The following is a 21,919-nucleotide window of genomic DNA, read 5'->3' on the forward strand; positions in this document are numbered from 1 at the left end:
CAGAGTCACCTTGGCCCGGCCGCTACGCTGCTGTACCGGCGAGAGAGAGCAGGTGTTCGGCTCACAGGCACTCAGGGGGAATCGGACCGGCACTCAAACATGGCGGAGGCGAAGCCGAAGACCTCTCCGAAGGCCATCAAGTTCCTGTTCGGGGGGCTGGCCGGGTAGGTCACGTGAGGACGTGCTAACGTGCTAATGTCAGTCAGCAGTCAGGGAAGCTAGCTGGTGCTAACAGCTGCTAACTGGTGCTACCAGCTGCTAACTGGTACTAACTGGTTATTCTGGTTACTCTGGTGACGTTAACGTGAGGTAAACTGGTCAGTGTACTAACCCTCACGTCATCTGTGACCGACGTCAGAGAGATCTATCTAGTTAATTGACAGTGACGTCACATCCTCTAATTAAGTAAATGTACTAATACATCACTTTGTGTTAAAGTCCTGCATTTAAGACGTAATTTAAGTATCAGCAGAATGTCGTTAGAGTGTTTAAGGTAGAATAAGTAGTATGTGTGTGTGTATATATATGTATGTATGTATGTGTGTGTGTGTGTGTGTGTGTGTGTGTGTATGTGTGTGTATATTTCTGGATCAATACTTCATTAATGTGCATGTTACATTGTAGCTCCTTCATTTCTGTTTGGTTTAATCATGCTTTTAAGTAAAGTACTACAAGTACCTCTGAGGTGTACAGTAAGAAGTACAGCTAGCTCAGTGGTTGTGTTACACAGTACAGAGTACACACAGTACATGGTACATAGTACACAGTACATAGTACAGCTATGAGGTCACACTGCTCATAAAAACAGACCTCAGACCAGCCGACTCCCAGTTCTGAAGATACCATGAAAGATGAGGAGATACGAGGACCGGTTCCTGTAAACCCTTCACCAAAGCCATTTACTATGGCAATTTATGCTAGGCTAACAACTATGCTAAATGATAGGCTAACGGTAAGCCCAGTACAACCAGTAGGAAAGGTTAGCCATTGTTAGAAAACCAGTTGATAACAACAAATAACTTCATTTTATTCTAACCGTGGCCTCTAACTGTCTGGCTAACCGTAGCCTCTAACTGTCTGGCTAACCGTAGCCTCTAACTGTCTGGCTAACCGTAGCCTCTAACTGTCTGGCTAACCGTAGCCTCTAACTGTCTGGCTAACCGTAGCCTCTAACTGTCTGGCTAACCGTAGCCTCTAACTGTCTGGCTAACCGTAGCCTCTAACTGTCTGGCTAACCGTAGCCTCTAACTGTCTGGCTAACCGTAGCCTCTAACTGTCTGGCTAACCGTAGCCTCTAACTATCTGGCTAACCGTAGCCTCTAACTATCTGGCTAACCGTAGCCTCTAACTATCTGGCTAACCGTAGCCTCTAACTATCTGGCTAACCGTAGCCTCTAACTATCTGGCTAACCGTAGCCTCTAACTATCTGGCTAACTGTGGCCTCTAACTGTCTGGCTAACTGTGGCCTCTAACTATCTGGCTAACCGTAGCCTCTAACTATCTGGCTAACTGTGGCCTCTAACTGTCTGGCTAACTGTGGCCTCTAACTATCTGGCTAACTGTGGCCTCTAACTATCTGGCTAACTGTGGCCTCTAACTATCTGGCTAACTGTGGCCTCTAACTGTCTGGCTAACTGTGGCCTCTAACTGTCTGGCTAACTGTGGCCTCTAACTGTCTGGCTAACTGTGGCCTCTAACTGTCTGGCTAACTGTGGCCTCTAACTGTCTGGCTAACTGTGGCCTCTAACTGTCTGGCTAACCGTAGCCTCTCACCGTCTTGCTAACCGTAGCCTCTCACCGTCTTGCTAACCGTAGCCTCTCACCGTCTTGCTAACCGTAGTCTCTCACCGTATTGCTAACCGTAGCTGCTAGCTGTCGCTAAGCGCTTGCGTGTCGATGGATGAGGTCATGGTATGTTGATCTGTTTCTGATCTGAAGGCATGAAGACAACAACCGTCTCCAGAGGAGCGTTTCCTTTGGTCTGGACTTTAAATGCTTAGAGCAACAATGCATTCATGTGGAAATCATCAGCATTAGTTTGCAGTTTATCTTTATTTCCCAGAAGTGATAATAAAGTGTTCTGTATTGTTATTTACTCGTAGGTTAGTAATTAATTAAATATAATAAAGACAGTGACGGTGTCCCAGAAGGCTGGAGACTCCAGAAGGTTGAATTCCAGCTCCACTGTTGCATTGTGGGTCATTTCTGCCCTGATCCGTCTTTAATGTCACGACCCTTGACCTTTTTTAAAAGGTCGCCGACTGAGCTGCTGTGGGCGGCCATGTTGGGACTGAGTCTGTTTATAGCAACACTCTGCCTGTCTGTCTCTCTCTGTGTCTGCCTGCCTGTCTCTCTCTCTCTCTCTCTGTGTCTGTCTCTCTCTCTCTGTCTGTCTCTCTCTCGCTCTGTCTGTCTCTCTCTCTGTGTCTCTCTCTCTTTCTGTCTGTCTGTCTGTCTGTCTCTCTCTCTCTCCTGTCTCTCTCTCTCTGTCTGTCTCTCTCTCGCTCTGTCTGTCTCTCTCTCTGTGTCTCTCTCTCTTTCTGTCTGTCTGTCTGTCTGTCTCTCTCTCTCTCTGCCTGAGAACATCTGATCAACATAAATACTGTCTCTAATACCTGTCTCTCTCTCTCCCTGTTTCCCTGTCTCTCCCCATCTACCTGTCTGTCTACCTGTCTGTGTGCAGCATGGGTGCGACAGTCTTCGTGCAGCCGTTGGACCTGGTGAAGAACCGGATGCAGCTGAGCGGCCAAGGAACCACGGCCCGAGAATACAAGACCAGCGTCCACGCCCTGGTGTCCATCCTGAGGGCCGAGGGGCTGGGGGGCATCTACACGGGGTAGGTAGTACTCTGTGGTACTTTATGTAGTACTCTCCACGCCCTGGTGTCCATCCTGAGGGCCGAGGGGCTGGGGGGCATCTACACGGGGTAGGTAGTACTCTGTGGTACTTTATGTAGTACTCTGTGTACAGGCTGTCTGCTGGGCTGCTGCGCCAGGCGACCTACACGACGACCCGGTTGGGGATCTACACGGTTCTGTTCGAGAAGATGACCGGAGAAGACGGACGGCCGCCCAACTTCTTCCTCAAGGTACTGACGCTTCGCCTGCGTTCAGGGCGGAGCCTCCAGCTGACGCTTCGCCTGCGTTCAGGGCGGAGCCTCCAGCTGACGCTTCGCCTGCGTTCAGGGCGGAGCCTCCAGCTGACGCTTCGCCTGCGTTCAGGGCGGAGCCTCCAGCTGACGCTTCGCCTGCGTTCAGGGCGGAGCCTCCAGCTGACGCTTCGCCTGCGTTCAGGGCGGAGCCTCCAGCTGACGCTTCGCCTGCGTTCAGGGCGGAGCCTCCAGCTGACGCTTCGCCTGCGTTCAGGGCGGAGCCTCCAGCTGACGCTTCGCCTGCGTTCAGGGCGGAGCCTCCAGCTGGCGCTTCGCCTGCTTTCAGGTCGGAACCTCCAGTCGACGCTTCGCCTGCTTTCAGACTCACGCTTTGGCTCCTCCCCCTACAGGCGCTGATCGGGATGACGGCCGGAGCTACAGGAGCGTTTGTTGGGACACCAGCAGAGGTCGCTTTGATCAGGATGACGGCTGATGGACGGTGAGACAGGCAGTATACACACACACACACACACACACACACACACACACACACACACACACACACACACACACACACACACACACACACATCTGTAATAACTAGCAGGACTTCACACTGTTGATCATATCACCCAGGTGATGTTTTATAAATAAACTCTCTCTCTACCTGTCTGTGTCTCTCTACCTGTCTGTCTCTCTCTACCTGTCTGTCTCTCTCTACCTGTCTGTGTCTCTCTACCTGTCTGTGTCTCTCTCTACCTGTCTATGTCTCTCTCTACCTGTCTGTGTCTCTCTACCTGTCTGTCTCTCTCTACCTGTCTATGTCTCTCTCTACCTGTCTGTGTCTCTCTACCTGTCTGTCTCTCTCTACCTGTCTGTGTCTCTCTACCTGTCTGTCTCTCTCTACCTGTCTGTCTCTCTCTACCTGTCTGTCTCTCTCTACCTGTCTGTGTCTGTCTCTCTCTACCTGTCTGTGTCTCTCTCTCTCTACCTGTCTGTCTCTCTCTCTACCTGTCTATGTCTCTCTCTACCTGTCTATGTCTCTCTCTCTCTACCTGTCTATGTCTCTCTCTCTACCTGTCTGTCTCTCTCTCTACCTGTCTATGTCTCTCTCTACCTGTCTATGTCTCTCTCTACCTGTCTATGTCTCTCTCTACCTGTCTCTCTCTACCTGTCTCTCTCTCTACCTGTCTGTCTCTCTCTCTACCTGTCTGTCTCTCTCTCTCTACCTGTCTGTGTGTCTCTACCTGTCTGTGTGTCTCTACCTGTCTGTGTCTCTCTACCTGTCTATGTTTCTCTACCTGTCTATGTCTCTCTCTACCTGTCTATGTCTCTCTCTACCTGTCTATGTTTCTCTACCTGTCTATGTCTCTCTCTACCTGTCTATGTTTCTCTACCTGTCTATGTCTCTCTCTCTCTACCTGTCTGTCTCTCTCTCTCTACCTGTCTGTCTCTCTCTCTACCTGTCTGTGTCTCTATACCTGTCTCTCTCTCTCTCTACCTGTCTGTCTCTCTCTCTCTCTCTACCTGTCTGTGTCTCTCTCTCTCTCTCTACCTGTCTGTGTCTCTCTCTCTCTCTCTACCTGTCTGTGTCTCTCTCTACCTGTCTGTCTCTCTCTCTACCTGTCTGTCTGTGTCTCTCTACCTGTCTGTCTCTCCAGTCTCCCTGCAGACCAGAAGAGAGGCTACAGTAATGTGTTCAACGCTCTGGCCAGGATCACCAGAGAGGAGGGCGTCACCACGCTGTGGAGGGTGAGCTCACATCATCACTGATGACGTCATCCTAAAGTACACGTTTGGAGTACTCGATGAGAAAGTACTCTGTGTGTAAATACTGTGTTTGTGTTGTAGGGGTGTATTCCCACCATGGCTCGAGCTGTGGTGGTGAACGCTGCTCAGCTGGCCTCGTACTCCCAGTCCAAGCAGGCGCTGCTGGACTCAGGTACCAGTACATCCAGTACACACACTTATACTACACTCAGGTACCAGTACACACACTTATACTACACTCAGTTACCAGTACACCCAGTACACACACTTATACTACACTCAGGTACCAGTACACACACTTATACTACACTCAGGTACCAGTACACACACTTATACTACACTCAGTTACCAGTACACCCAGTACACACACTTATACTACACTCAGGTACCAGTACACACACTTATACTACACTCAGGTACCAGTACACACACTTATGCTACACTCAGGTACCAGTACACACACTTATACTACACTCAAGTACCAGTACACACACTTATACTCCACTCAGGTACCAGTACACACACTTATACTCCACTCAGGTACCAGTACACCCAGTACACACACTTAGACTACACTCAGGTACCAGTACACACACTTATACTACACTCAAGTACCAGTACACACACTTATACTCCACTCAGGTACCAGTACACCCAGTACACACACTTAGACTACACTCAGGTACCAGTACACACACTTATACTACACTCAAGTACCAGTACACACACTTATACTACACTCAGGTACCAGTACACACACTTATGCTACACTCAGGTACCAGTACACACACTTATACTACACTCAGGTACCAGTACACACACTTATACTACACTCAAGTACCAGTACACACACTTATACTCCACTCAGGTACCAGTACACACACTTATACTCCACTCAGGTACCAGTACACCCAGTACACACACTTAGACTACACTCAGGTACCAGTACACACACTTATACTACACTCAAGTACCAGTACACACACTTATACTCCACTCAGGTACCAGTACACACACTTATACTCCACTCAGGTACCAGTACACACACTTATACTCCACTCAGGTACCAGTACACACACTTATACTCCACTCAGGTACCAGTACACACACTTATACTCCACTCAGGTGCCAGTACACACACTTATACTCCACTCAGGTACCAGTACACACACTTATACTCCACTCAGGTACCAGTACACACACTTATACTCCACTCAGGTACCAGTACACCCAGTACACACACTTAGACTACACTCAGGTACCAGTACACACACTTATACTACACTCAGGTACCAGTACACCCAGTACACACATGTATACTACACTCAGGTACCAGTACACCCAGTACACACATGTATACTACACTCAGGTACCAGTACACCCAGTACACACACACGTATACTACACTCAGGTACCAGTACACACACTTATCCTACACTCAGGTACCAGTACACACACTTATACTACACTCAGGTACCAGTACACACACTTATACTACACTCAGGTACCAGTACACACACTTATACTACACTCAGGTACCAGTACACACACTTATACTACACTCAAGTACCAGTACACACACTTATACTCCACTCAGGTACCAGTACACCCAGTACACACACTTATACTCCACTCAGGTACCAGTACACCCAGTACACACACTTATACTACACTCAGGTACCAGTACACACACTTATCCTACACTCAGGTACCAGTACACCCAGTACACACACTTATACTACACTCAGGTACCAGTTCACACATGTATGCTACACTCAGGTACCAGTACACACAGTACACACACTTATACTACACTCAGGTACCAGTACACACACTTGTACTACACTCAGGTACACAAACATACTCAGATAAAACATAAACCAGACTCCAACATGGCCTGTAACGTGTACTCCGTGTACTCTGTGTACTTTCAGGGTATGTCAGCGACGGTATTCTGTGTCACTTCTGTGCCAGTATGATCAGTGGCCTCATCACCACGGCAGCATCCATGCCCGTAGACATCGTCAAGACCAGGTGAGACCAGAACCAGGTAGACCTAGACCAGGTAGACCTAGACCAGGTAGACCTAGGCCAGGTGAGACCCAGACGAGGTCTACCAGGTAGACCTAGGCCAGGTGAGACCCAGACCAGGTAGACCAGGTGAGACCCAGACCAGGTGAGACCACGTAGACCAGGTGAGACCACGTAGACCAGGTGAGACCTCAGACTCACGTAGACCAGGTGAGACCCAGACTCACGTAGACCAGGTGAGACCTAGACTATGTGAGACCACGTAGACCAGGTGAGACCTAGACTATGTGAGACCACGTAGACCAGGTGAGACCCAGACTCATGTAGACCAGGTGAGACCTAGACCATGTAGACCAGATGAGACCTCAGACTCACGTAGACCTAGACCAGGTGAGACCTAGACCAGGTAGACCAGGTGAGTCCTCAGACTCACGTAGACCCAGACCAGGTGAGACCATGTAGACCAGGTGAGACCCCAGATTCACGTAGACCAGGTGAGACCTAGACCATGTAGACCAAGTGAGACCATGTAGACCAGGTGAGACCTCAGATTCACGTAGACCAGGTGAGACCTAGACCATGTAGACCAGGTGAGACCATGTAGACCAGGTGAGACCTCAGATTCACGTAGACCAGGTGAGACCTAAACCATGTAGACCAGGTGAGACCTAGTGAGATCTAGACCATGTAGACCAGGTGAGACCACGTAGACCAGGTGAGACCAGGTAGAATAGGGGAGACCTAGACCAGGTGAGACCTCAGACTCACGTAGACCAGGTGAGACCTAGACCATGTAGACCTAGACCAGGTAGACCAGGTGAGACCTAGACCATGTAGACCTAGACCAGGTAGACCAGGTGATACCTAGACCATGTAGATCATGTAGACCAGGTGATGCCTAGACCATCTAGACCAGGCGATACCTAGACCATGTAGATCATCTAGACCAGGTGAGACCTAGACCATGTAGACCAGGTGGACCTAGACCAGGTGGACCTAGACCATGTAGACCAGGTAGATCTAGACCAGGTGAGACCTAGACCAGGTAGACCAGGTAGACCAGGTAGACGTAGACCATGTAGACGTAGACCAGGTAGACCTAGACCATGTAGACGTAGACCAGGTGAGACCTAGACCAGGTAGACCAGGTAGACCATGTAGACGTAGACCAGGTAGACCTAGACCAGGTAGACCATGTAGACCAGGTAGATCTAGACCAGGTAGACCTAGACCAGGTAGACCTAGACCAGGTAGACCTAGACCAGGTAGATCTAGACCAGGTAGACCTAGACCAGGTAGACCAGGTTCTAACTTCCTTCTGGTCTCTCAGGATCCAGAGCATGAGAATGATCGACGGTAAACCAGAGTATAAAAACGGTTTGGTGAGTGAGACGTTTGTTTATATATTTATATATATCATATCTTGTACTTGTCCTCACCGTGTACTCGTATGTGTACTCACCGTGTACTTGTACTTGTCCTCCCCGTGTCCAGGAGGTCCTGGTCCGCGTGGTGAGGAACGAGGGCTTCTTCTCGCTGTGGAAGGGCTTCACGCCGTACTACGCCCGCCTGGGACCCCACACGGTGCTGACCTTCATCTTCCTGGAGCAAATGAACCGGGTCTACAAGACCAGGGTCCTGGACCGCTAAAACACACACACACACACACACACACACACACACACACACACACACACACACACGACCTTGTGACCTCACACTTTCAGGACTCAGCTGAAGCATTTAAAGGAACAGTCCCACTGCTGTTCTATTCACAGACTCTGGTGCACTGTTCCTTTAAGATAAGCACACACGTCTCTGTTCTTCTGTCTTTGTGGGGACCCCCCATTCACACAACGCATTGCCCTGACCCAGACCCTGAACCAGACCCAGACCTGAACCCTCACTCTGAAGGTTTGACACCAAAGTGGTCCTCACAAAGATGTACAAGTACACGCTCACACTGAATACTGTGTTTTCAGTTCTTTTTGTAGAGAATGTAGACCAGATGTAGTTCAACATCATTAGGGATGTTGTCTATAATAATAATAATAATAATAATGAAAAGTCTTATTTGTTAATGTGTGACTCTGCCGCACTGCATTATGGGAAAGATTGAGAATAAACAGTGTGAGCCTCACTTGTTGTTTGTCGCTCTATGAATTGTATTATGTGTTTTTATTCTTGGAAGTATTACAACTCGTTATTTACTGTTAAACAGATGTACGGTTCCTTTAAACAGATGTACGGTTCCTTTAAACAGATGTACGGTTCCTTTAAACAGATGTACGGTTCCTTTAAATAGATGTACGGTTCCTTTAAACAGATGTACGGTTCCTTTAAACAGATGTACGGTTCCTTTAAACAGATGTACGGTTCCTTCAAATAGATGTTGTTTTTTAAACACTGAATGTTCTGCATAGTAAAAATGGGCCGTTTGATTGATTGATCAATAAATATGATTTGCTTCAGAGCCTCATCACAATGAAGCCAGGTGCATGATGGGAAATGTAGGCTCCATGACATCGTCTCATGATCGCAGGTCGTTGAGCTTTAAGTGAAGTAAAGTCTGAAGCAATCAAACTGTGTGGCAGTCTGTGGGCAGACAGACAGGTATTATGGGCTGTCGTCCTGCCGACAGGAAGTAGGTTACTGACTGACAGGAAGTAGGCCACAAAACAGTCTCTGGGTTTAAACAACGCTTTCGTTATCAATAACAAGTGTGGAAGTAATTATAATACTGTGTGTGTGTGTGTGTCAGAGTTACACACTCAGGTCCTTTCTGCTTTTGCCTTAAAAGGATACACACTTCATATTCGTTGAAGCTTCTCTCGAGACCACTTCCTCTTCTCTCACCCGCCTCCACTTCTTTCGACTTGACTCAGAAATATTCACCGTGTGTGTGTGTGTGTGTGTGTGTGTGTGTGTGTGTGTGTGAGAGAGAGAGAGAGAGCGAGAGAGAGAGAGAGTGCGTGTGTGTGTGACATTCAGCACTTCCTCTGCTCTCGTCAAATCTTCTCTGTAGCCAGGACAGAGATAAACTGTTAGCCTAGCTTAGCACAAAGACTGGAAACAGAGGGAAACTGTTAGCCTAGCTTAGCAGAAAGTACATTGAGTCTGCAAAAGTTGCTAGTAGTCTCACCACAGAAGTGCTACTATTACTGCTACTGCTAAAGTTGCTATTACTACTACTGCTAAAGTTACTATTACTACTACTACTACTGCTAAAGTTACTATTACTACTACTGCTAAAGTTACTATTACTACTACTACTACTGCTAAAGTTACTATTACTACTACTGCTAAAGTTGCTATTACTACTACTGCTAAAGTTACTATTACTACTACTGCTACTACTGCTAAAGTTACTATTACTACTACTGCTAAAGTTGCTATTACTACTACTACTAAAGTTACTATTACTACTACTGCTACTGCTAAAGTTACTATTACTACTACTGCTAAAGTTACTAATCCTACTACTACTACTGCTAAAGTTACTATTACTACTACTAATACTGCTAACTTTACTATTACTACTACTGCTAAAGTTACTATTACTACTACTGCTACTGCTAAAGTTACTATTACTACTACTGCTACTACTAAAGTTACTATTACTACTACTAATACTGCTAAAGTTACTATTACTACTACTGCTACTGCTAAAGTTACTATTACTACTATTACTACTACTACTGCTAAAGTTACTATTACTACTACTAATACTGCTAAAGTTACTATTACTACTACTGCTACTGCTAAAGTTACTATTAGTACTACTGCTACTGCTAAAGTTACTATTACTACTACTGCTACTGCTAAAGTTACTATTACTACTACTACTACAGCTAGAGTTGCTATTACTGCTACTGCTAAAGTTACTATTACTAATACTGCTAAAGTTACTATTACTACTACTGCTAAAGTTACTATTACTACTACTGCTACTGCTAAAGTTACTATTACTACTACTACTACTGCTAAAGTTGCTATTACTACTACTGCTAAAGTTACTATTACTGCTACTGCTAAAGTTACTATTACTACTACTAATGCTGCTAAAGTTGCTATTACTACTACTGCTAAAGTTACTATTACTGCTACTGCTAAAGTTACTATTACTGCTACTACTAAAGTTACTATTACTGCTACTGCTAAAGTTACTATTACTACTACTGCTAAAGTTGCTATTACTACTACTGCAACTGCTAAAGTTACTATTACTACTACTACTAAAGTTGCTATTACTATTACTACTACTGCAAAAGTTACTATTACTACTACTGCTACTGCTAAAGTTACTATTACTATTACTACTACTGCTAAAGTTACTATTACTACTACTGCTACTGCTAAAGTTACTATTACTACTACTACTACTGCTAAAGTTACTCTTACTACTACTGCTACTGCTAAAGTTACTATTACTACTACTACTGCTAAAGTTACTATTACTACTACTACCACTGCTAAAGTTACAATTACTACTACTACTGCTAAAGTTGCTATTACTACTACTGCTAAAGTTACTATTACTGCTAAAGTTACTATTACTACTACTAATACTGCTAAAGTTGCTATTACTACTACTGCTAAAGTTACTATTACTGCTACTGCTAAAGTTACTATTACTACTACTACTACTGCTAAAGTTACTATTACTACTACTGCTAAAGTTACTATTACTACTACTACTACTACTGCTAAAGTTACTATTACTACTACTGCTAAAGTTACTATTACTGCTTCTGCTAAAGTTACTATTACTACTACTGCTACTGCTAAAGTTACTAATCCTACTACTACTACTGCTAAAGTTACTATTACTACTACTAATACTGCTAACTTTACTATTACTATTACTACTACTGCTAAAGTTACTATTACTACTACTGCTACTGCTAACGTTACTATTACTATTACTACTACTGCTAAAGTTACTATTACTACTACTGCTACTGCTAAAGTTACTATTACTACTACTACTACTGCTAAAGTTGCTATTACTACTACTGCTAAAGTTACTATTACTGCTACTGCTAAAGTTACTATTACTGCTACTGCTAAAGTTGCTATTACTACTACTAATACTGCTAAAGTTGCTATTACTACTACTGCTAAAGTTACTATTACTGCTACTACTACTGCTAAAGTTACTATTACTACTGCTGCTAAAGTTACTATTACTGCTACTGCTAAAGTTACTATTACTACTACTGCAACTGCTAAAGTTACTATTACTACTACTACTAAAGTTGCTATTACTATTACTACTACTGCTAAAGTTACTATTACGACTACTGCTACTGCTAATGTTACTATTACTATTACTACTACTGCTAAAGTTACTATTACTACTACTGCTAAAGTTACTCTTACTACTACTGCTACTGCTAAAGTTACTATTACTACTACTACCACTGCTAAAGTTACAATTACTACTACTACTACTGCTAAAGTTGCTATTACTACTACTGCTAAAGTTACTATTACTGCTAAAGTTACTATTACTATTACTAATACTGCTAAAGTTGCTATTACTACTACTGCTAAAGTTACTATTACTGCTACTGCTAAAGTTACTATTACTACTACTGCTAAAGTTACTATTACTACTACTACTACTACTGCTAAAGTTACTATTACTGCTTCTGCTAAAGTTACTATTACTACTACTGCTAAAGTTGCTATTACTACTACTGCTACTGCTAAAGTTACTATTACTACTACTACTGCTAAGGTTACTATTACTACTACTGCTAAAGTTACTATTACTACTACTACTACTGCTAAAGTTACTATTACTACTACTGCTAAAGTTACTATTACTACTACTGCTAAAGTTACTATTACTACTACTGCAAAAGTTGCTATTACTACTACTGCTAAAGTTGCTATTACTACTACTGCTACTGCTAAAGTTACTATTACTACTACTGCTAAAGTTGCTATTACTACTACTGCTACTGCTAAAGTTACTATTGCTACTACTACTGCTAAAGTTACTATTACTACTACTGCTAAAGTTACTATTTCTACTACTACTACTGCTAAAGTTACTATTACTACTACTGCTAAAGTTGCTATTACTACTACTGCTAAAGTTGCTATTACTACTACTGCTAAAGTTACTATTACTACTACTGCTACTGCTAAAGTTTCTATTACTACTACTACTACTGCTAAAGTTGCTATTACTACTACTGCTAAAGTTACTATTACTACTACTACTGCTAAAGTTGCTATTACTACTACTGCTAAAGTTGCTATTACTACTACTACTACTGCTAAAGTTACTTTTACTACTACTACTAAAGTTACTATTACTACTACTACTGCTAAAGTTACTATTACTACTACTACTGCTAAAGTTGCTATTACTACTACTGCTAAAGTTGCTATTACTACTACTACTACTGCTAAAGTTACTTTTACTACTACTACTGCTACTACTACTGCTAAAGTTACTATTACTACTACTACTACTACTGCTAAAGTTACTATTACTACTACTGCTAAAGTTACTATTACTACCACTACTACTACTGCTAAAGTTACTGTTACTACTACTAATACTCCTAAAGATACTAAAGTGTGTTTTCCCCAGGGGGATGCACACTGCAGCCGGTGGTTTGTATAAACCTGTCATTCAGAGCCACACCTTTTCTCTCTCTCTCTCACACACACACACACACACACACACACACACACACATACACGCGCACACACACACACACACACAAACCTCTCCGAGGTCACAGCCGGCCCGGAGCCGACTGACCAGGTATAACCTGGTCAGTCGGCTGAGGAGACATGAGGAGACATAAGGAGACATGAGGAGACATGAGGAGACATGAGACACAATACTACTACTAGTACTACTACTACTACTACTACTACTACTACTACTACTACTACTATCATGACTACTACTATAACTACTACTACTATTACTAGTTCTTCTAGTCCTACTTCTACTACTGCTAGTACTACTACTACTACTATTACTAGTTCTTCTAGTCCTACTTCTACTGCTGCTAGTACTACTACTACTACTATTACTAGTTCTTCTAGTCCTACTTCTACTGCTGCTAGTACTACTACTACTCCTACTACTACTACTCCTACTACTAGCTGATACTTCTAAGTTATGATCATTAAACTGAACTCTGAATACATGAACACATCTACCTGAGGGGATGTGTTAGCAGTACAAGTACACGCTTTACCAGCGTAGCAGTCCAAGTACACATGTAGCAGTACAAGTACACATGTAGCAGTACTGTGAAGTGGTCTCACTGAGTTTTAACACGTCGCTCACATCAACAGGCCTGAACCGGTCCAGGTATTCAGGTGTGTGTGTGTGTGTGTGTGTGTGTGTGTGTGTGTGTGTGTGTGTGTGTGTGTGAATGAATGTCCACTTAGGTATGCAGCATGTGTGCAGAACAACTCTTTTTTAGATATACATGGGTGTAAATGTAGCATTAGCATGGTTAGCATGCAGACCTTAATCTTCCTCATTACTGATCTTTTTAGGGGGATTTCATAACTTTACAAGACAGAACTCTAGAACTTTAAGGATACAACGCAAAAGAAAGATGGAGAGAGAAAACAACAAGAAAGAAGAAACACAAAAATGTGAAAAAGAAAAGAACAATACATGGACAACCACAGTGGGACACTGGTGATGTCATCAGGTCCAGTCAGCACCGGTACCAGTGGTTCTAAGACCGGGTCCATGTCTTGACCTTCACCTTCTCCAGAGGAAGAACCGAGACCCCTCAGACAGAAGGGGTATCTTATGGGACCCAGAACGTAGGACCAGTCTCTGCTCCCTTCAGCTGCCAGAACTCACAGAGGAGAGCGCTGCAGGTCATGTGTTCACATCCATCACAGAATCCACTTCGTCCTCACTTCTCTCCAACATGTTTGTATCTTTGCAGATTCCCAAAAAGTGTGTATAAGTACCACCTTCAGAGTTACATGTACTACGTGTACCTCTGAAGGTGTGTATAAGTACCACCTTCAGAGTTACATGTACTACGTGTACCTCTGAAGGTGTGTATAAGTACCACCTTCAGAGTTACATGTACTACGTGTAGGCCCCTCAGCCCTGGAGTACAATGCAGTCTATGTAGTATTTTAAATAGTCTTTCTCTGTCTGTGCAACAGCTCAGAATCTTAAGTGTGTTTTCCATAATTGACGTCCAAATATTTTCCTCTATCCGACTCTATATAAAATAAACTGCATTGAATTGTTTACGTGTTCAATGTGTTCCGTTCAATAAAGTTATTTTGGACCTCCAGCTTTTCCCTTTTGTAGTTTATGAAGGGACGTTTTTCAAAGTGAGTCAGCCACATGTACCGCCCAGTGCTCCCAGTAGGATAACTGTATATCAGGGACTCCCAGTCCTCCCAGTATTAGAACTTCATGTCAGGGACTGTAGGGGGTATCTGTAGAGGGTATCTGTAGGATATCTGTGTGACACTTGACAGTCAGCTCTCCCTGACTGCCAACACCACCACAACAACACGTTCCTGTAGGTCCATGCTACACAACATCACCACAACAACATGTTCCTGTAGGTTCATGCTACACAACATCACCACAACAACACGTTCCTGTAGGTCCATGCTACACAACATCACCACAACAACACGTTCCTGTAGGTCCATGCTACACAACATCACCACAACAACACGTTCCTGTAGGTCCATGCTACACAACATCACCACAACAACACGTTCCTGTAGGTCCATGCTACACAACATCACCACAACAACATGTTCCTGTAGGTTCATGCTACACAAAATCACCACCACAACACGTTCCTGTAGGTTCATGCTACACAACATCACCACAACAACACGTTCCTGTAGGTTCATGCTGTACAACATCAGGAGAATACGTCCCCTTCTCACTCAGAAGGCGGCACAGGTTCTGGTCCAGGCTCTGATCATCTCTTGCCTTGACTACTGTAACTCCCTCCTGCAGGTCTGCCTGCTAGTGCCATCGACCTCTGCAGCTCATCCAGAATGCAGCAGCTCGACTGGTCTTTAACCGAAATTCATTCACACTACTCCTCCACGACCTTCACTGGTTACCATGGCTGCAGCATCCGCTTCAAAACATTGGTACTAGCATACCGTGCTATGAACAGATCGGGTCCAGTCTTCATCCAGTTGAAGTAGACAGGTGATGGTAGACATTGAAGTAGACAAGTGACGGTAGACATTAAAGTAGACAGGTGATAGTAAACATTGAAGTAGACAGGTGCTGGTAAACATTGAAGTAGACAGGTGCTGGTAAACATTGAAGTAGACAGGTGATGGTAGACATTGAAGTAGACAGGTGATGGTAGACAGGTGATAGTAAACATTGAAGTAGACAGGTGATAGTAGACATTAAAGTAGACAGTTGATGGTAGACATTGAAGTAGACAGGTGCTGGTAAACATTGAAGTAGACAGGTGATGGCAGACATTGAAGTAGACAGGTGATAGTACACATTGAAGTAGACAGGGGATAGTAAACATTGAAGTAGACAGGGGATAGTAGACATTGAAGTAGACAGGTGATAGTAGACATGAAAGTAGACAGGTGATAGTAGACATTGAAGTAGACAGGTGATAGTAGACATTGAAGTAGACAGGTGCTGGTAAACATTGAAGTAGACAGGTGCTGGTAAACATTGAAGTAGACAGGTGATGGTAGACATTGAAGTAGACAGGTGATGGTAGACAGGTGATAGTAAACATTGAAGTAGACAGGTGATAGTAGACATTAAAGTAGACAGTTGATGGTAGACATTGAAGTAGACAGGTGCTGGTAAACATTGAAGTAGACAGGTGATGGCAGACATTGAAGTAGACAGGTGATAGTACACATTGAAGTAGACAGGGGATAGTAAACATTGAAGTAGACAGGGGATAGTAAACATTGAAGTAGACAGGGGATAGTAGACATTGAAGTAGACAGGTGATAGTAGTATCTATCTCAACCAGGTACAGCAGGACATCATCCGCATAGAGAGACATGTTTTGTACTGAACCATTGACATCAGAACCTCTTATCGCTGGTGTGGTTCTGATGAGCTCAGCTAAGGGCTCAATAGCCAACGCAAACAAAAGAGGGCTCAATGGGCATCCCTAGTGGGCTCCACTCTCTAATGGGGACAGATCTGAGCAGTAGGAGTTAGTAATAATGGCCGCTCCTGGAGAAAAATGCAGCAGTTTCACCCAGTCAATGAATTATGTACCTATTTAAGCATTCAGGAAAAGGGAAGGGCCATTCAACCCTATCAAAAACTTTTAATGAGGCCAGAGACACTGCCAATCCTTGTACATTATTATCTCTGGTGAACTGTATCATGTTCAGAAGCCTTCTGATATTATTGGAGGAATTCCTCCCTTAGATGAAGCCTGTTTGATCAGGATCTGTTAATATTGATGTCAATGGTTCAAGCCTCAGAGTCAATACCTTGCTAAAATCTTTTCATCTACATTATTAAGCAATATGCGCATGTAAGTCTTTGGGGTCCTGTTCTTTTTCAAGATCAGGCTAATGTTGCCAAACACACCTGTGTTTCAGGTAGATGGTGAGTTGTGTTTCAGGTAGATGTGTTTCAGGTAGATGGTGAGTTGTGTTCCAGGTAGATGGTGAGTTGTGTTTCAGGTAGTTGTGTTTCAGGTAGATGGTGAGATGTGTTTCAGTTATATGTGTTTCAGGTAGATGTGTTTCAGGTAGATGGTGAGATGTGTTTCAGTTATATGTGTTTCAGGTAGATGTGTTTCAGGTAGATGGTGAGTTGTGTTTCAGGTAGATGTGTTTCAGGTAGATGGTAAAATGTGTTTCAGGTAGATGTGTTTCAGGTAGATGGTGAGATGTGTTTCAGGTAGATGTGTTTCAGGTAGATGGTGAGTTGTGTTTCAGGTAGATGTGTTTTAGGTAGATGGTGAGATGTGTTTCAGGTAGATGTGTTTCAGGTAGATGTGTTTCAGGAAGATGGTGAATTGTGTTTCAGGTAGATGTGTTTCAGGTAGATGTTTTTCAGGTAGATGTGTTTCAGGTAGATGGTGAGATGTGTTTCAGGTATATGTGTTTCGGGTAGATGTGTTTCAGGTAGATGGTGAGTTGTGTTTTAGGTAGATGTGTTTCAGGTAGATGTGTTTCAGGTAGATGGTGAGTTGTGTTTCAGGTAGTTGTGTTTCAGGTAGATGGTGAGATGTGTTTCAGGTAGATGTGTTTCAGGTAGATGGTGAGTTGTGTTTCAGGTAGATGTGTTCCAGGTATATGTTTTTCAGGTAGATGTGTTTCAGGTAGATGGTGAGTTGTGTTTCAGGTAGATGTGTTTCAGGTAGATGGTGAGTTGTGTTTCAGGTAGATGTGTTTCAGGTAGATGTGTTTCAGGTAGATGGTGAGTTGTGTTTCAGGTAGATATTTTTCAGGTAGATGTTTTTCAGGTAAATGGTGAGTTGTGTTTTAGGTAGATGTGTTTCAGGTAGATGTGTTTCAGTTAGATGGTGAGTTGTGTTTTAGGTAGATGTTTTTCAGGTAGATGTTTTTCAGGTAGATGGTGAGTTGTGTTTTAGGTAGATGTGTTTCAGGTAGTTGTGTTTCAGGTAGATGGTGAGATGTGTTTCAGGTAGATGTTTTTCAGGTAGATGTTTTTCAGGTAAATGGTGAGTTGTGTTTTAGGTAGATGTGTTTCAGGTAGATGTGTTTCAGTTAGATGGTGAGTTGTGTTTTAGGTAGATGTTTTTCAGGTAGATGTTTTTCAGGTAGATGGTGAGTTGTGTTTTAGGTAGATGTGTTTCAGGTAGTTGTGTTTCAGGTAGATGGGGAGTTGTGTTTCAGGTAGATGTGTTTCAGGTAGATGGTGAGATGTGTTTCAGGTAGATGTGTTTCAGGTAGATGGTGAGTTGTGTTTTAGGTAGATGTGTTTCAGGTAGATGTGTTTCAGGTAGATGGTGAGTTGTGTTTCAGGTAGTTGTGTTTCAGGTAGATGGTGAGATGTGTTTCAGGTAGATGTGTTTCAGGTAGATGGTGAGTTGTGTTTCAGGTAGATGTGTTCCAGGTATATGTTTTTCAGGTAGATGTGTTTCAGGTAGATGGTGAGTTGTGTTTCAGGTAGATGTGTTTCAGGTAGATGGTGAGTTGTGTTTCAGGTAGATGTGTTTCAGGTAGATGTGTTTCAGGTAGATGGTGAGTTGTGTTTCAGGTAGATGTTTTTCAGGTAGATGTTTTTCAGGTAAATGGTGAGTTGTGTTTTAGGTAGATGTGTTTCAGGTAGATGTGTTTCAGTTAGATGGTGAGTTGTGTTTTAGGTAGATGTTTTTCAGGTAGATGTTTTTCAGGTAGATGGTGAGTTGTGTTTTAGGTAGATGTGTTTCAGGTAGTTGTGTTTCAGGTAGATGGTGAGATGTGTTTCAGGTAGATGTTTTTCAGGTAGATGTTTTTCAGGTAAATGGTGAGTTGTGTTTTAGGTAGATGTGTTTCAGGTAGATGTGTTTCAGTTAGATGGTGAGTTGTGTTTTAGGTAGATGTTTTTCAGGTAGATGTTTTTCAGGTAGATGGTGAGTTGTGTTTTAGGTAGATGTGTTTCAGGTAGTTGTGTTTCAGGTAGATGGGGAGTTGTGTTTCAGGTAGATGTGTTTCAGGTAGATGGTGAGATGTGTTTCAGGTAGATGTGTTTCAGGTAGATGGTGAGTTGTGTTTTAGGTAGATGTGTTTCAGGTAGATGTGTTTCAGGTAGATGGTGAGTTGTGTTTCAGGTAGTTGTGTTTCAGGTAGATGGTGAGATGTGTTTCAGGTAGATGTGTTTCAGGTAGATGGTGAGTTGTGTTTCAGGTAGATGTGTTCCAGGTATATGTTTTTCAGGTAGATGTGTTTCAGGTAGATGGTGAGTTGTGTTTCAGGTAGATGTGTTTCAGGTAGATGGTGAGTTGTGTTTCAGGTAGATGTGTTTCAGGTAGATGTGTTTCAGGTAGATGGTGAGTTGTGTTTCAGGTAGATGTTTTTCAGGTAGATGTTTTTCAGGTAAATGGTGAGTTGTGTTTTAGGTAGATGTGTTTCAGGTAGATGTGTTTCAGTTAGATGGTGAGTTGTGTTTTAGGTAGATGTTTTTCAGGTAGATGTTTTTCAGGTAGATGGTGAGTTGTGTTTTAGGTAGATGTGTTTCAGGTAGTTGTGTTTCAGGTAGATGGTGAGATGTGTTTCAGGTAGATGTGTTTCAGGTAGATGTGTTTCAGGTAGATGTGTTTCAGGTAGATGTGTTTCAGGTAGATGTGTTTCAGGTAGATGGTGAGATGTGTTTCAGGTAGATGTGTTTCAGGTAGATGGTGAGTTGTGTTTCAGGTAGATGTGTTTCAGGTATATGTGTTTCAGGTAGATGGTGAGATGTGTTTCAGGTAGATGTGTTTCAGGTAGATGGTGAGTTGTGTTTCAGGTAGATGTGTTTCAGGTAGATGGTGAGTTGTGTTTCAGGTAGTTGTGTTTCAGGAAGATGGTGAATTGTGTTTCAGGTAGATATGTTTCAGGTAGATGTGTTTCAGGTACATGTGTTTCAGGTAGATGGTGAGATGTGTTTCAGGTAGATGTGTTTCAGGAAGATGGTGAATTGTGTTTCAGGTAGATGTGTTTCAGGTAGATGGTGAGTTGTGTTTCAGGTAGATGTGTTTCAGGTAGATGGTGAGTTGTGTTTCAGGTAGATGTGTTTCAGGTAGATGTGTTTCAGGTAGATGTGTTTCAGGTAGATGTGTTTCAGGTAGATGGTGAGTTGTGTTTCAGGTAGTTGTGTTTCAGGAAGATGGTGAATTGTGTTTCAGGTAGATATGTTTCAGGTAGATGTGTTTCAGGTAGATGGGGAGTTGTGTTTCAGGTAGATGTGTTTCAGGTAGATGGTGAGATGTGTTTCAGGTAGATGTGTTTCAGGAAGATGGTGAATTGTGTTTCAGGTAGATATGTTTCAGGTAGTTGTGTTTCAGGTAGATGGTGAGATGTGTTTCAGGTAGATGTGTTTCAGGTAGATGGTGAGATGTGTTTCAGGTAGTTGTGTTTCAGGTAGATGGTGAGATGTGTTTCAGGTAGTTGTGTTTCAGGTAGATGTGTTTCAGGAAGATGGTGAATTGTGCTTCAGGTAGATATGTTTCAGGTAGATGTGTTTCAGGTAGATGGGGAGTTGTGTTTCAGGTAGATGTGTTTCAGGTAGATGGTGAGATGTGTTTCAGGTAGTTGTGTTTCAGGTAGATGTGTTTCAGGAAGATGGTGAATTGTGTTTCAGGTAGATGTGTTTCAGGTAGATGTGTTTCAGGTAGATGGTGAGTTGTGTTTCAGGTAGATGTGTTTCAGGTAGATGTGTTTCAGGTAGATGGTGAGTTGTGTTTCAGGTACATGTGTTTCAGGTAGATGGTAAAATGTGTTTCAGGTAGATGGTGAGATGTGTTTCAGGTAGATGTGTTTCATGTGAGATGTGTTTCAGGAAGATGGTGAATTGTGTTTCAGGTAGATATGTTTCAAGTAGATGTGTTTCAGGTAGATGGGGAGTTGTGTTTCAGGTAGATGTGTTTCAGGTAGATGGTGAGATGTGTTTCAGGTAGATGTGTTTCAGGAAGATGGTGAGATGTGTTTCAGGCAGATGTGTTTCAGGTAGATGGTGAGATGTGTTTCAGGTAGATGTGTTTCAGGAAGATGGTGAATTGTGTTTCAGGTAGATATGTTTCAGGTAGATGTGTTTCAGGTAGATGTGTTTCAGGTAGATGGGGAGTTGTGTTTCAGGTAGATGTGTTTCAGGTAGATGTGTTTCAGGTAGATGTGTTTCAGGTAGATGGTGAGTTGTGTTTCAGGTAGATGTGTTTCAGGTAGATGGTGAGATGTGTTTCAGGTAGATGTGTTTCAGGTAGATGTGTTTCAGGTAGATGTGTTTCAGGAAGATTGTGAGTTGTGTGTCAGGTAGATGTGTTTCAGGTAGATAGGGAGTTGTGTTTCAGGTAGATGTTTTTCAGGTAGATGTTTTTCAGGTAGAT

General features: G+C 43.2%; 1 protein-coding gene across 1 annotated transcript; it reads left to right on the forward strand.

The window, feature by feature from the left end:
* Nucleotides 1-9: 9 nt before the first annotated feature.
* On the forward strand, nt 10-9,044 carry slc25a11 (solute carrier family 25 member 11). Its single transcript, XM_079214932.1, has 9 exons — nt 10-164; nt 2,685-2,837; nt 2,972-3,089; nt 3,503-3,591; nt 4,754-4,844; nt 4,944-5,034; nt 6,797-6,896; nt 8,224-8,275; nt 8,388-9,044. Exons 1-9 carry the CDS (start codon nt 100-102, stop codon nt 8,541-8,543), a joined length of 915 nt encoding a protein of 304 aa, XP_079071058.1. The 5' UTR covers nt 10-99; the 3' UTR covers nt 8,544-9,044.
* The last annotated feature ends 12,875 nt before the right edge of the window (nt 9,045-21,919 follow it).

Source organism: Taurulus bubalis (genome assembly GCF_910589615.1).
Source record: "Taurulus bubalis genome assembly, chromosome: 3".
Taxonomy (NCBI): domain Eukaryota; kingdom Metazoa; phylum Chordata; class Actinopteri; order Perciformes; family Cottidae; genus Taurulus; species Taurulus bubalis.